General features: G+C 37.7%; 3 protein-coding genes and 1 non-coding gene across 4 annotated transcripts in view; 1 reads left to right on the top strand and 3 right to left on the bottom strand.

Moving 5' to 3' along the window:
- Positions 1-1,185: 1,185 nt before the first annotated feature.
- On the bottom strand, positions 1,186-3,093 carry LOC101306099 (putative quinone-oxidoreductase homolog, chloroplastic-like). The gene is made up of 4 exons (XM_004290117.1): positions 2,661-3,093; positions 2,424-2,565; positions 2,097-2,188; positions 1,186-1,983 (listed from the first exon to the last, which is right to left on the bottom strand). Exons 1-4 carry the CDS (start codon positions 2,724-2,726, stop codon positions 1,291-1,293), a joined length of 993 nt encoding a protein of 330 aa, XP_004290165.1. The 5' UTR covers positions 2,727-3,093; the 3' UTR covers positions 1,186-1,290.
- A 1,432-nt stretch (positions 3,094-4,525) lies between these two features.
- On the bottom strand, positions 4,526-6,993 carry LOC101305809. The gene is made up of 2 exons (XM_004290116.1): positions 6,578-6,993; positions 4,526-5,470 (listed from the first exon to the last, which is right to left on the bottom strand). Exons 1-2 carry the CDS (start codon positions 6,922-6,924, stop codon positions 4,678-4,680), a joined length of 1,140 nt encoding a protein of 379 aa, XP_004290164.1. The 5' UTR covers positions 6,925-6,993; the 3' UTR covers positions 4,526-4,677.
- A 1,632-nt stretch (positions 6,994-8,625) lies between these two features.
- LOC101305616 lies at positions 8,626-9,833 on the top strand. Its single transcript, XR_183920.1, has 3 exons — positions 8,626-8,755; positions 9,475-9,608; positions 9,723-9,833. It is a non-coding gene; the product is annotated as an uncharacterized LOC101305616 (transcript).
- Positions 9,834-14,037: 4,204 nt separating this feature from the next.
- The window catches only part of LOC101300119, a 3,719-nt gene continuing 2,498 nt past the window's right edge, over positions 14,038-15,258 (bottom strand). The window contains exon 7 of the mRNA XM_004292301.1: positions 14,038-14,219. Within this exon, the coding sequence (XP_004292349.1) occupies positions 14,038-14,219 (182 nt within the window). The remainder of the gene's footprint in view (positions 14,220-15,258) is intronic.

The following is a 15,258-nucleotide window of genomic DNA, read 5'->3' as shown; positions in this document are numbered from 1 at the left end:
AAGAGGTAAAATAAGTAATTAATTGAAATACATATCAATAAATAACTAATGTTATGTTAGGAATTTGAAATGAGATCCAGTGAGAAAATGCTTATATTGAAAAGTAAAAAAGAGGTGTAGAGAGAATGAGAGGTATATTGAGCAAATTTGGAGATCCCAATAACCGCACTCTTCCGAGCACCATCCTCTTATAGCTGGTTAGATATTCACTCTATGATTCATATTGTTTTAGGAATCAATATCATACATATTCATGATGCAAATGTCAATCAGCTCTTAATCATTTGGAATGTTACAACCTATATGTAAGTTTTATTCAGCCACCACAATAATTAAGGGGAGTGCTACTGTAAAATCGAATTGTAAATTAGAGCATCAAAATCACTCCTCAGTCGTCAAATCCAAATACGGTTTTCCAGATATGAGAGACTAAAACACAATAAAGTATCAGAAGTTCAGAACCAAACCAGAATAAGAACAGTTGCTAATAGATGGAGAAAACCAGACATCGAACCTTTAAACCAGAAGGTCCTCATACTGAATGAACTACATGCATAAACTTTGCTCCGATAGATACAAAACTTGGAGACACAAAGAGTACGTAAGAGTACAGAGAAAGATTCTTGCAAGCTAGTGCCAATGCACCAATTCCTGTGAACCATGTGAGATTGTCAAGTCATTCAATTGATCGAAACCACATAGAGATGTCAACCATAACAATTAGTAGTGGTTCAGTGTTGAGCATTTTGACTAACAAATGATGATCTCATCGCTAACCTCATAGCTTATCTTATTATAAACCTATATTTCTATCTTTATGAGACATCTATATGTGTTTGTGTGTATATCTGAAGGGATGCTTCAGGCTTGGATCCTTGGACAAGTAAAGATGAACATGAACTGAACAGTTCTAATTCGGTTGATCTACCTAACGCAGATATTGCAATGAAGCTACAGCCTGCAGCAATATGTTAAACCCAGCAGAACTGATATCATAATTCCATAATTTTTGGATTGGTGGAAGCCTTTCGAATAGCAAAAGTCAGAATCATGCAGAAGAAAACAATACCGGGACGCAACCAAAAGATACTACTGCAGAAACATCTGAAATATTGTCAATGCAACCAACACAAGAAATTGAAATAATGAACCCAAAACCCCTCTACTTTACAATACAGGAAAAACAGACAGTCACACACCTTATTCTTTTGCAAAGATGAAGGAGCTTGTCCGTAAGACAACACTCAAATAAGTACATGAAGATTTCAATCCTGAGATATGTTTATCTTGTCAAGCCTCTATAATGATCTTCCCAGTAGCATGACCATCCATACTTTTAGCCCAGGCGTCTTCAGCCTTGCTCAGAGAATACTTTGAGTCGATCACTGTCTTGAGCTTTCCTTCTTTCACCAACTTCAAAAGATAATCAAGGTTCTCACCCTTGGCATTTATGATCATAGGCACCAGCTTCTTCTTGGAGAAAGTTACTGTGTGTCGAACAAAAGTAATAAAGGCACTTCCACTGGGAGTAATGTCTATTACTTTACTGTGTGGATTCAAATTTGGCTCAAACACTGACCATGGAATGCCAATAGGTGCACAATGAATCACCAAATCATACTTTTGACCAGATGGACTCCTTAAAGCTTCCCCATCTGGGGTCCTGTAGTCAAGAACTTCGTCAGCCCCCAATCTCTTGACAAATTCAATGTTACGAGCTCCACAAGTCACTGTCACATGAGTGTTCGCCAGCTTTGCTAGTTGGACTGCAAAATGGCCAACACCACCAGAAGCACCCGTAATGAGTATGCTCTTCAGCTGGTCAGTTCCATCAAGCTCAATCTCTCCAGCTTGTGTTAGAGCCTGGTGAGCTGTGAGACCACAAGTAGGTAAGCCTGCACCTTCAGCTGCTGAAACTTCTTGAGGCCTAGCAACTGTCAATTTCTCACTAGCTGTAGCAAACTCGGCCAGTCCGCCTCCATCCTATTGATGCATAAAAACAAGCACATGAATTTTGTGGTGAAAGATCTATGATGCACAAGTACATTCAGTTAGGGTGGAACTAATTCCAAAATAGAACAGATTGAGCCCCTAACCAAAAGGTGGAGTAACGCCACGACTTTGTCACCCTTTTTGAACTTTTTGACTCCTTGTCCAACGTCTACAATCTCTCCAGCCACATCATATGCTGTTCCACATATGTCCATGTATGAATTAACGAAGGTTAATTGTTATATGAATGAACTATACATTGGGCTACAAGCAGAACACTCTGCTACCATGCATGTTCATAGACTTGAAAATCTATTCACTCCTAGTATCATGATTATTTACTCAACAATGGACTTCTGCTTCACAAGCACAAACAATGAAAACAACAAGAGAACAGAGGCCATAAGCAAACCCCTTCAGAACATAAGTACCAGGTATAAAAGGGAATTTGCGTGGAACAAGAGGACGCAGCGTGCCTGTCTGAATTTTCCAATCAGCTGGATTTAGGCTAGCTGCTTCTAATTTTATCAAAACCTCATCTTTCTTAGGACTGGCGATTGGAATATCCACATGCTGCAACAAATGTAAACATCAAAAGGAAGAAAGCATCAGATAATTCTCCAAATAAGAATCATATATAAACAGGAGCTAGAAGATAAATAATGAACCTTCAAACCAGAAGGCCCTTCACCGTAGTTTTCATACTGAACTGCATGCATAAGTTTTGCTGCCATATCTGCAATACTCTGGGAACCTTTAGAACTTTTCAAAGATAATAGTTGCAAATCTGTGCCTAGCACGATTAACTTCTTAAATATATCACTATATTGAAAATGTAAAGAATGATGTATGCGCGTGAATATGATTATATGATGCTTAGTAATTTAACAATATATACAGATTTAGTGTCAAACCTGATAGGTTTTAATAATTCTCATAAGGACAAATGGCAATTTGTACTGAAAGTATAACCTCAAGAATTAAAGACATTACACATTGGCTTATACATTATTTGAACTTTCATATCTTGCAGTATGGCTCGGAGAAAGAAGTGCTGTCATGTTTTCAAGTAAACTGCAGAGCAAGATCATTAACTTTCAACATAACCATATTTCATACGGTTTGGACTTCAGAGATAGCTAATATTTATAAGAGTTATCTCACATGAATTATAAGCACAGGATACGATCTAAATCACTGTCAATATATTGAAGACGAAAATTTGAGAATTAATTCAAACCTTCTGGTTCACACTCATGATTATAAAAACAAAAGTCCATACAGTATTCAAACTCCGTATTCTGTAGCAGAGATGACCACGGCATTCAGACAACCCTTGACTAAATATTAGTAATAACAAATAGACAATTCATCTATGAACTGTCATCAAACTATATCATATAATCTCGTGTTTTAACTTCGAAACAAAAAAGAAAAAAAAGGCCGCAGCTGCTTTTGCAACATGATTTCTCCCAAGCTGTTAGTTAAACCACCTGCATAATAAGAAAGGACAATCGAAACTATTTGATAAGATGAGCACCCGAGTGGTACCAACAAAAGAGTCTCCGAGGATTGAGTCAGTGTTCATGGACAAGTATACGACTAACAGTAGGCTGGTCCCTCAACTGGTGTAGTTAGCTTAACTTTGTTCTACTTACTGGGTACAATAAATGATAAACATGAAACTGATATGGTTGAAATAATACTCGATATGTACGCTAAACATGACTGGAATTCTCAAACAAGCAAAATGCTTAAAAGTTTTAGAACATTTCCATCTTCGTAAGTTATCGCGGAGCAAGATCATCATAATAGTTGTTTGAAGGGTTCAAACTTCAAACTTGAGATATAGCCAATAGTGTATGCAACTATGCATTGAAAATACTACAGAATTGACTACAAGTAGGAACCAAAACTGTACTTGAGCGTTTTTTATTGGGTTGATTATATAAGTACTCTTGTTGGCAGAACATTTTGAAGTGTGCTGCCACTACTGCTGCGTGCAATGCTTTCACTTTGTCTAAAATCAGCGTATAACAATGGACCAGCTTGAAGATTAGAAAGGCGGTTTAGCTTAATTAAGCAACTGAAAGAAGATGAAGGCCATTGACCATGTAGCCTAACAACATTGGTCTTCTATCAGTTCTATGTACTGGATATACACATTTATCAAAAATTACTTCTGCCATTTGAATAAAGATGCGCAAAAGAGGTAACTATCTTTTCAGCAAGATTATAATCCAACACTCCCTTGCAACTTACTGACTTAACAAAGGCCAAGGAGAGATGAGCAGTTGAGTATCCTAATTTCTTGAAGAGAGACGTACAGAATATAAATCCAGATCCAGATCTCACCTCTAACCTTCTATATATCACCAATATAACAATTTTACATTTCCCACATATTAAAACTAACTAGGTTTATTCAACAACCACCATCACAGTAACAAAACACAGCTATTAAGTAGCAGATCAGAACATATATTAACCAGTTAACAAAACACAAGAGCCTCTAAGAGAGAAGATTGGCCACAACTCAAAATTATATCTTATTTATAAACAAGAAGGCACTATACAACGGGAAATAACATATCTTTGCGTCTTAGAGACGAGCCAAAAGCATTGTACGCAATCCTTGTAATTTACAGGCAAGAGTCACTTTGTAAAACCTATCATATCCTCTAGTTAGTTCTCCTTAAGCTTATAAACACTATCAATGCATTCTTCTGTGTCCCAAAGGAAAGAACCAAAAGCAACAGCCTCCAAAACTAGCCTCTTTAGGCTCGAAAAGGAAGTAGAGATAACTTCATCTATCTCAGGTGAACCCATTTCCGCATCATCCCCAAAAAGTGCACAACAGTGATTTTTAATCAAATCTACAGACTCCTCAGATCTCAATTTTGCACATCTCTGCAGTGTCTCAGGATCAAACCCCATCACATAACACTTCAACTTTCCGTGTGTCTTTTCCAGCCTATTTGAACCTACACACTCCGATTGAATTTTACCAACGTGGCCAAAAATAAGACTTTTTATTCCATGAGGAGACATTTCCTGAAGGGAGGTTCTACAACTCAGATGAAGGTCTTGGCTTTCAAGAAATAGACTCCGTTCCAGGCGATGCCTCAATGAGACAGATTTCAGAAAGTAGCCATATAAGATGGAGGCCACATATACTCGGCCAAGCGTCTGGCGGGTTATCTTTGTCATTGCCCAATTGTCTGTGACACTAGAATTTGCTCTCAAACCAATGACAGTGGTGACATGTTCCCTTATCATCTCCAAAACCTCCAAGCTGTAAATGGACTCTAGCTCCCAGTCCTTTGCAGGCAATATCTCCAGTCTATCATTGTAGATGCATTTAGAAAGTTTAGGAACCAAAGGAACTTTGACCTCAGAAAACTTGTAAAAGATCAAGAGGTACATGACATCTTCAACAGCAATCTGGCACTGCTGCTCCTTCAGTTGAGCAATCCTCCTGGAATTCAGGGAATATCTCGGGTCACAGAAATAGATGTGATTCTAAAAAAAAATCTACACAAAAGTTCCAAATATGAGAGCTTCAACCAACCAAGGACTTACACGGAGTGGTTCACCAATTTACCTATTTTAATCTGTTTAAGGCAGTAAAAAGGGTCACTAGGCAAGAACACCCAGCAACATTACTGTAGTCACCGCCTATGTGCACAGGTAAAAAGTGTAAGTTAGGCATAGTTAGTGCATTCAAGAGTGCCCTGCGCAAGATCATTATTGTGCTTCATACATAGACAAATTAGAGTAACAAAATATCACATAACTACAATGTTAGTTAATGAAGCAACAATACATGACCTTTTGGATATCAACTATATATCACATCAACTTGTGGCAATGTTTTCCGTTCCATCAGCAACAGTGTATAATTGAAGCCACGGCAATGATGACATTCTTATGAACCTGATACTTCTCATCGGAAGTAGACTAAAGATTTAAATTCCAAAAGGGCTCAGCCATGCCACACACCCAACGTTTAGGCTCCAAATTCTATTCGTCAAGCTGGGGTCATTAAATCAGCTAAGACTCACAAAACCTAGACAACTACACATTTAACACAACTAATTCAAATCACACAAAGCATCCCCTAGCTGTTCATAAAACGGATTGTCAAACCTCTCAATCCTCCACTTTTTCTTCTTTTTTGTTTGTGGTTCAAGCCTCCACACTTCAGCACACTAAACCATAGGATTTACTATTGAGCAAAGCAATGAAAACCATCCCCAAAACGAAACTCTGAAGATAATCGAGAAGTCTCATATCAGTGATATGACACAATACACTGAAGAGAAGCACTTATTTCTATTTTCAAATAACAATCCATCACCAACCAGCTTACGAATAACTGAAAGAAATTTGGCAACATTTAAACACTCACTTTTTACTCATGCAGAACAGAAATTGGATTTTAGTTACTTTCTTGCAGTTAAATTCCTATCCTCAATTTTATATCACACAAAAAAAAAAAATGAGCACAAATTTAGAAGTCTCAAAATGCTCAAAAACATGTCGAACCAAAAATCAAGTGAGGAGGATTAGAGCAAAAACCAACCTATGAAGGCAGGCCTCATGAGACTGAGCGCTGAGATTCATACGACACCGCGCGTCCTGTCGCTCATCAGCCAACTGCTTCAGCTCCTGCGCGACGGCCAAGTGAAACAGCTGCGGGTGGTTCTGCAAAACCGAGCTCAGGTCCTTGCCCGATCGGGTCCTCGGGTCGAGCGGAGAGTTCAGGCTACTAAACTCACAGTGGCTCGACGCGCCGGCGCCGGCTACCACGGTCAACCTCCTGGTCAACGCCTGGTACTTGGGCGAGAAATTGACCGTCGATCGCGGCTTCAAGGTGGAGATTGGGGACGGAAGAGGGAGGAGCTTGTGGTGGGTGAGACAATGTTCCATGTGAATTAGGGTTTCTGAAATTGAAATATGGGTTGGAGAGTGAAGAAGAAGAAGAAGAAGAAGAAGAGGTGTGGTGGTTAGGGTTGAGTGGGTTTAGTCAGAAATAGAGAGGGGTCATATGTGTATGATTGTTGGTTGGGGACACGTGGCGCGGTGTGGTTTGCTTATCAGGTGGATCTTATCTGTACCGTGCCTATCACATTGTATTTTATTTTTCTGGGGTTAAATAACGGCCCAGTGGTTGTTTAAGAAGAAAATAATATAATAAGATAACGACCCACTGGTTCTTGCTGCGGGTTGGTTACGTTGACCACTAAAGGGGGCTTAATTGTCATATTTTCTGATAAGGATTGGGTAAGTAATGGTTTCCTAACCTTCGATGGTTCTGACCTGACCTGTGTACTTCAGATTTGGAAGTAAATCACCTGTTCCCATTTTCCCAATGCCAACCCTGTGTCACTAATCACAATCTGACAACTGGACATTAACTTAACAATCTACTAACTCCGTTAACTAAAACTCAATTAACTATAATATTTGTTTCTTTTTCTTTGATCAGATCCAACTCCACTGTTTCAAACCCAGAAAAATGGCATTCCTTCATCTCAACAGCACCACCATCGTGCCGCCGCCGCCATCACACCAGCTCCTGTATCATGCCCATCGACCTACACCGCTACACGCCTTCAAATACATACAAGAATCGAATCCAAAACTACAGAGGTTAATCAACCCATCAAACCCTAAATCTCTCGATCTAAGCCGCAACTCGATCGCAACCCCCAGCAAAAACCACTAACAATTCCGCTCAATGCAAAGAGAAAGTGAAGATCGGTGGATGAGCATGAACCCAAAAAATTTGGGTTTAGAAAAATCGCTCAATTTTGACTTCATACTCCCCAAACCTTTCAATTTCAAATTCGTAATCCTCGATCTTTTTTGGTTTGGTAAATCTCAAGTTGAGGATGACAATTTTCTGTGAAGGATTGGAGTAAGGAAACAGGTGATGAAAGTTGGGTTGATGATATTGATATTAAAAGATTGTGCAAATCATTTACCTTTGAAGAGAAAGAAGAAGACGAGAAAAATAATTGCATATGAGACAAACAAAGAAGAAGAGAAGATCAGAAGAAAATTAAAAGAATCTGGATAGAGAAGAGAAAGATTGAGAAGAAGAGTCGAAGACGAACAGAATATTTGATTTATTTTTGTGCAAAATAGCAAAAGTAATCTTAACACTAACTCTGTTAAAACCAGTTAAGTGGGTGGACAAATGGCGAAATATTACTCGCGGAACAGGTTTGGCATTGGGAAAATGGGCACAGGTGATTTACTTCCTTCAGATTTCACGACTCACATGGATTATTGTCACGATGTTATAGGTTTTCCCAAAAAAAAAATTCAATGTGGTGGCGCCAACCCGCCAAGCAGATCTCCTGGTCGACTAGCTTACCCTCTCACGCAATTGCTCAGTGTACAACAAGATTGCAATTGTGTGGACTCTCCAATATGCATACAATGCAGATCCGCAGGAGTGGGCTAGAATACACCGGGAGTAATCGAGCCGACCGTCACCGTCCAAGCCGACCGTCAAGCCAGATAAAAAATCGAAAAAGTGACTGAGGGTCAGGGTAGTCAATTCCGTGGTAAAAGGACGCAGAAACGAGGGGAAATAAGGAGATGAGAGTGTGAGGGTTTAGAGGCACAATATGAGATCAAATGAGAGGTGAGGCGAGAGAAAAGAGTCTGTATTAGGTTGAGGGTTGAAACCCAGCAACACAACTCCGTAAGTTGAATACAAGTTTGGATCGGCGAATCTCCGGGATTTCAGGTATTACTCTTACCACTCTTATTTCTTTAGGCGTTGATTCAAGTTTGGATCAACACATCTGGGTTCAAGTATGTGGCTTCTGTGAATCTAGCTTAGTCTTTGCTTCTGCTTTAATTCTCTCCAGATTTCAATTCAATTTATCAATTTCCCCCAATTTCAAAAACCGTAGCCTCAGAACTCTAAGCCTAGTCGTTTCGATTCAACCCACGCACTCATCAGATCGTAGTATTAATCATCGTTTCTGGCATCATCGGCGCGACTTCCTAGCTTTGGATTTTTGAAGTGCACTAGACTAGGTTTTTTATGGTTTTGGTTGATGATCTAGCTTTGATTGTGATTATTGGATGAGCATTTTGTGTGGAATTGTTGATCGACTGTGGGTTTGGGTTTCTGATAGTTGATGTAAGGTTGATAGTTGAGGCTTATCGGAGAGTTGATTGTGTTTCCTTAGCTGGTAAACCAAACTTTTCTTTTCTGTGTTCTTGTTTGTGTGGACTGTTTGATGTTTTGAGAATAATAAACATGAATTATGGTTGCTTTGTTTGCATGTTTGATAAATCTGAGCTATTGTTTGGTTGTAACTTGTTTCGTTGGTATATCCCCGTAATCAAAAGAGATTGACCTTTATTATACTTTTAAACCTATACTGAGTCTTGATTTTCACCAAGTATGAATGAATTTTGTGAAATTAATGACTGTTATGGTGACTCTTTTGCAAGGTCTCCTACTGTTGGATTCTTCACATTTGAAAGGAAGAGCTTTCTAAACGCATTCTTGAGCAACATTGGATTGTTTTTCGGCAACCTCTGCAAAAGCACACTCCAGATTAACAACTGGGACCATCCTTCAACTGGTATGCAATGGTTTAGTTTTCAGTTTAGTAAGTGGGATAAGCTTTCAGTGGGTATGCCTGATTTGGTTTGGGGTTTGTAGCTGTAAATCATGACTCTTTTTTTTGTTATTACAGGATGGTTCTAGATGTTCTAGAAATTAGAAAGAGTTGTAATCGAGAGGAGGTGCCAAGATACAAATGGAAACAGACTACGAGGTCCTATCAAGTCCTGCCCTTTTACAAATGGTATCTGTGAGTTTTTATTATGGTTTTGTTTATTTTTCTGTTGAATCAAACTATGCTGATGTTTTTTGTTTACCAGTCCAATTATTGGTCTAATAGTTATAGAGGAAGATAATTCAGTGTTATTTATTTATTAATCTTTTCTTCTTCTTTTTTCAATAACTGGCTGGGTTTTTTATTATGCAAAGCATTGAATTCCAGTTTTTTTTTTTCCTCAGTTTCTATCTACCTTATGATATATACTGTATCAGTAGTGTAATTTGAGCATTGGTTGGATAAAATGGTGCAAATATATTTCACCTTAAATGGCAGGACTTTCTTTTGAAACCCAAGGAATGAAAGAGGATGGATAACAAATCCTGCCGGAGGATAAGGACTATACTTTTACTTGGGAGTGATACCAATGTATTGTATGATGATAGATATGCCTAAGAGCATTAGTTCAGAAGGATGTTCATAACAAATTTCCAAATATAGTAAAGAAAAGTACATAGAATGTGAGTTAAGTTATTTTGGTGGCGAGGAGTTTTTAGATTATACTTAAAAAATTGAATTTTTGTTTCTGGTTTTGAATTGATAAAATTGGCAATATGATACAAAAAACATTAATGACATGGTAAAGGTTCATCAACTCTAACAATACGATCATTTGTTTTCCTGGGGAAACAAAGCTTTAACCTATGAATTTCCTTCCTCAAGTTCCCAGCTCAATTGAGTCAATTGTTGTTGTCTTACATATTGTGATCTTAATGACAATGTACACCGTAACATGCATTGAAATACTGAAACTCCTGATTGTTTTAGGATGCATCAACATTTTGGGCCAACCTCATCTTGGTTCAAATTTGCAGACGATCAATTTGGTGTGTAACTCTGAACTACAGTAATTTTTCTCTGAAATAAATAGAGGTCTTCATTTCCTCTTTCCAATAAGATGGCAACTTGGAGTCTAATTTTTCGCAATCATAAGAACTTAACATTGTTTTCTGTTGCACAATTGCAGGACATGTCTCTCTTGGACTTCGCTCTGTGAATTTTTAACCAAACTGAGCATGTCACGAGTTCTTGAAGCTTATTTCAGATCCTAAGCAAACATTATGAGAGCGGACTTCGATTTCATTAATTAGATGCCATCATGTTTTTTATTGTTGATACAGAGGAAGTTTGGATTCACACAAGGGATTGAGAAGCGAACATTTAAAACTTGAGCTTAAGTGCACACACATTTTAGAAATTTCCTTACACATTCATAGTTGTTGATACAGAGGAAGTTTGGATTCACACAAGGGATTGAGAAGCGAACATTTAAAACTTGAGCTCAAGTGCATGTACATTATAGAAATTTCCTTACACATTCATAGTTGCTCAACATTCATGTTTCTTAGATGATACAAGTTCAGTGTTAATCTATTTTTAGAGTTTTGATGTGTTATTAATTAGATGTGTAAAATTGTATGAACCATTTGAGAAGCTCAATTTTTTTTTTTAAGAAGCTCAATTTCAATTTCGGTGTTATGTCCCATTTGTTGTTTATCTATTATTAACAATACATTATTAACTACAAATCATTATCCGGGGAATGATTGTAAATTCAGGGCTCGATCTAAGCGGTCAACTTTAGTTTCACGTCACTTATCATGCGAATACGTTGTTACCTATCCTTCTGTGACCCATTTTTGTTGATTTCTACCCACACACTCTTACATAGATAAGACGTAACCACATATATAAAAATTTGAAAACGTTTAACCCCTGACAATAGGGCTCCTCATAGGGAAGATTAAGCGTAAAAATGGTTGATCATTTTTATTAGGATCCAAATGTTATCCGAAATACGTGATTTTTCAATCATAGTCGTATTTCACTGTTCTGATCACATCTTATTTCACGAGATTTTTGAAAATTTTGCTTCGTCTCTATAGTTGGTTCACAAAGTTGTACACCTGTATATAACCTACTAAACTAGTTATACCACATTAGTAGGCACGTTGTGATTCTGATGACTAAAATTCACAAAACGAAAATCCGTCCGTCTGATATGATCGTTATAGTAACACAGACCTATGGTATAAAATTCAATTCGATTCGGTAACATCCGGGGCTCGATCGAAGCGGTCAACCCTAATCCATCGTCACTTATCACACGAAAATGCTCTTACCTACCTCTCTGTGACCTAGTTTGGTCGATTCTTCCACACGTTAAACTCTCATATAGATGAGACGTAACCGCACATATAAAAATTTAGAGACGTTTACCTCCCGAAGATAGGGCTCCCATTGGGAAGATTAAGCGTAAAAAGGGTTGACCGCTTTTACCGGCACCCAAACGTTACCCGAAATACGTGATTTTTCAACCATAGTCGTATTTCACTATTCTAATCACATCTTATTTCACGAGATTTTTGAAAATTTTGCTTCCTCTATATAGTTGATTCATAAAGTTGTATAACCTACTAAACAAGTTATAATACCATATTAGTAAGCACGTTGTGATTCTGATGACTAAAATTCACAAAATGAAAATTCGTCCGTCCGATATGATCGTTATGGTAAAATAGGGCTATTGTATAAAATTCAACTGGATTCGGCAACGTTCGGGGCTCGATCGAAGCGGTTAACCCTAATTTATCGTCACTTATCACACAGAAACGCTCTTACCTACCTCTCCATGACTTAGTCTGGTCGATTCTTTCGCACGTTAAACTCTCACATAGATGAGACGTAACAGCACATATAAAAATTTAGAGACGTTTACCTCCCGAAGATAGGGCTCCCACTGGGAAGATTAAGCGTAAAAAGGGTTGACCGCTTTTACCGGCATCCAAACATTACCCGAAATACGTGATTTTTCAACCATAGTCGTATTTCACTATTCTGATCATATCTTATTTCATGAGATTTTTGAAAATTTTGCTTCCTCTATATAGTTGATTCACAAAGTTGTATAACCTACTAAACAAGTTATACCACATTAGTAGGCACGTTGTGATTCTGATGACTAAAATTCACAAAATAAAATTTTGTCCGTCTGATATGATCGTTATGGTAAAACAGGGCTATGATATAAAATTCAACTGGATTCGGCAATGTTCGGGGCTCGATCGAAACGGTCAACCATAATCCATCGTCACTTATCACACGGAAATGCTCTTACCTACCTCTCCGTGACCTAGTCTGGTCGATTTTTTCACACGTTAAACTCTCACACAGATGAGACGTAACAGCACATATAAAAATTTGGAGACGTTTATCTCCCGAAGATAGGGCTCCCATTGGGAAGATTAAGTGTAAACAGGGTTGACCGCTTTTACCGGCACCCAAACGTTACCCGAAAAACGTGATTTTTCAACCATAGCTGTATTTCACCATTCCGATCACATCTTATTTCACGAGATTTTTAAAAATTTTGCATCCTCTATATAGTTGATTCACAAAGTTGTATAACCTACTAAACAAGTTATATAACATTAGTAGGCACGTTGTGATTCCGATGACTAAAATTCACAAAATGAAAATTCGTCCGTTTAATATGATCGTTATAGTAAAACAGGGCTATGGTATAAAATTCAACTTGATTTGGCAACGTCCGGAGCTCGATCCAAACGGTCAACCATAATTATCTTCACTTATGATTATCAGTAAATTACCATGATTGATTGAAGAATAAATCAAACCGAATTTTGTTCGATTTGTGTTAAGATTGTTTTGATTTTGAAACATATTTTATAAATTGATAAGAATCAAAATGATGTATAATGTCAATAATTATGATAACCGATTAAAGTAAATTATGTAACTTTTTATAGAATTTGCATTAAATGTAATTTTAGTATAATGTTGTAAACTTTTATTGCATCTATTAAAAAAGATTCGTTATTAAATGTGAATGATTTCTCATAATAATTTTATTTCATTCGTATTTATTTTTTATGAATATTTGTTTAATTACTAAATTTGAGTAAGATCGTGGAAAAGTAATAAAATTTGGACACACAAGCGACAAATTTGGTAAATTTCGTCGGTCAAGTGACCAAAATTTTGGGGGCAATCTTTCCGCTAAAATTTTGAAGCAATTTCAAACGAAAATTTTCAAAAATTTCCACAAACGAAATCTTCTACTTAAAGTTCTGCATATCCCGATTCTTCCCCAAATCCATTTCTTTCTCAAACCCCATTCTTTTCCCCATGTGGGGGGAGGGGGACTTCTTCACCTCTCCTCCGCCGTCGACAACCACATCGACAGAACACCATCTCTGTCAAGCACCCAGTCCTCCCTTGGTGCGCCAAGCACCCAGTCCTCCCTCACCGTGCCAAGCACTCCCTCACTGTCGTCAAGAACGATCTCATCCTCTTTGACTGACGGCTCCGTCCTCAGCCCTTCCCAGCAATCTGGGCTTCGTCAACATCGATCTGAACATTTATTTTACTTTCTAAATAGCCTAATTTTTCAAATTCTTGCTTGACAGGCTAATGTGCTTATTAGTCCCATTACTGGTGGTGTGGTTCTTACTTGGCTTATTGGTTCTGTGCAAACAACAAACATTGACCAAAGGTGAGATTATCAATGTTGAAGGACCTTAACGGCAACTTGATCTCCATGTACTTAAATGTTTCTTTCACATAACTTCATTTTGGTTTCCTGTGTCCCTTTGCTAATAGTTTGATGCGTTTATGCAGGGCAAACTAATTGGGCTGTAATACTACCAACACTCCTAAAGCTCGACTTGCCAATGAAACTAATGTCAGGGGTATTATAGCCATAATCTGCCAATGAAACAGTAAACAAAGCAGCAGCAGCAAAATGACTACCTATATGTGTAGTCAACCAACTAATTCCGAATCATCTGTGTAAAGTATATGTTATATATCCATTATAAAGACTATTGTTTATCACTAAATTGATCTTTTGTCTAAAGGATGCTTTCTGATGTACAGAGCACAAGGAAGCAAAGGGGCAACAAAGTATGCAGTATTCATTATATTCATGAACATTATCCCATTTGTTTCTTTAGTGCTTACCTTATATATAACTATACTTTAATTGAATTTGAATGCTTATGTACCAGAGATCAAGGGAGCAAAACAAAGTCTAAATGGAAGGAAGAATCAGAATCATTTGGACCTTTTTATTTCATGAACTCCCCAACAATATCCATATCTGCGTGTTTTTTGTAATGCTAACAGACTTACGGGGCGGTTCTACATGTCATTGCAACCTCAACATGCACAGTATTTTGTTTCCCAGATAGGCAAAACATGTAACTATTTTTTGATACAGTTTAATTCTTTGGTACATGTAACACTGTTGTCCATAGAGGGCTGCATAGGTTCTGTTTCCACACAATTGTAACAGGTTCTTAATGTTTCGCCACCTTAATTGAATTTTCAATACAAAAGCATTTAAGGTAAGTCAATAACTGGTATCACA

The sequence above is a fragment of the Fragaria vesca genome, linkage group LG2 (genome assembly GCF_000184155.1).
Source record: "Fragaria vesca subsp. vesca linkage group LG2, FraVesHawaii_1.0, whole genome shotgun sequence".
Classification (NCBI taxonomy): Eukaryota; Viridiplantae; Streptophyta; class Magnoliopsida; order Rosales; family Rosaceae; genus Fragaria; species Fragaria vesca.
Note: the sequence above shows the minus strand (reverse complement) of the source record. Positions and strands in the feature narration are given on the sequence as shown.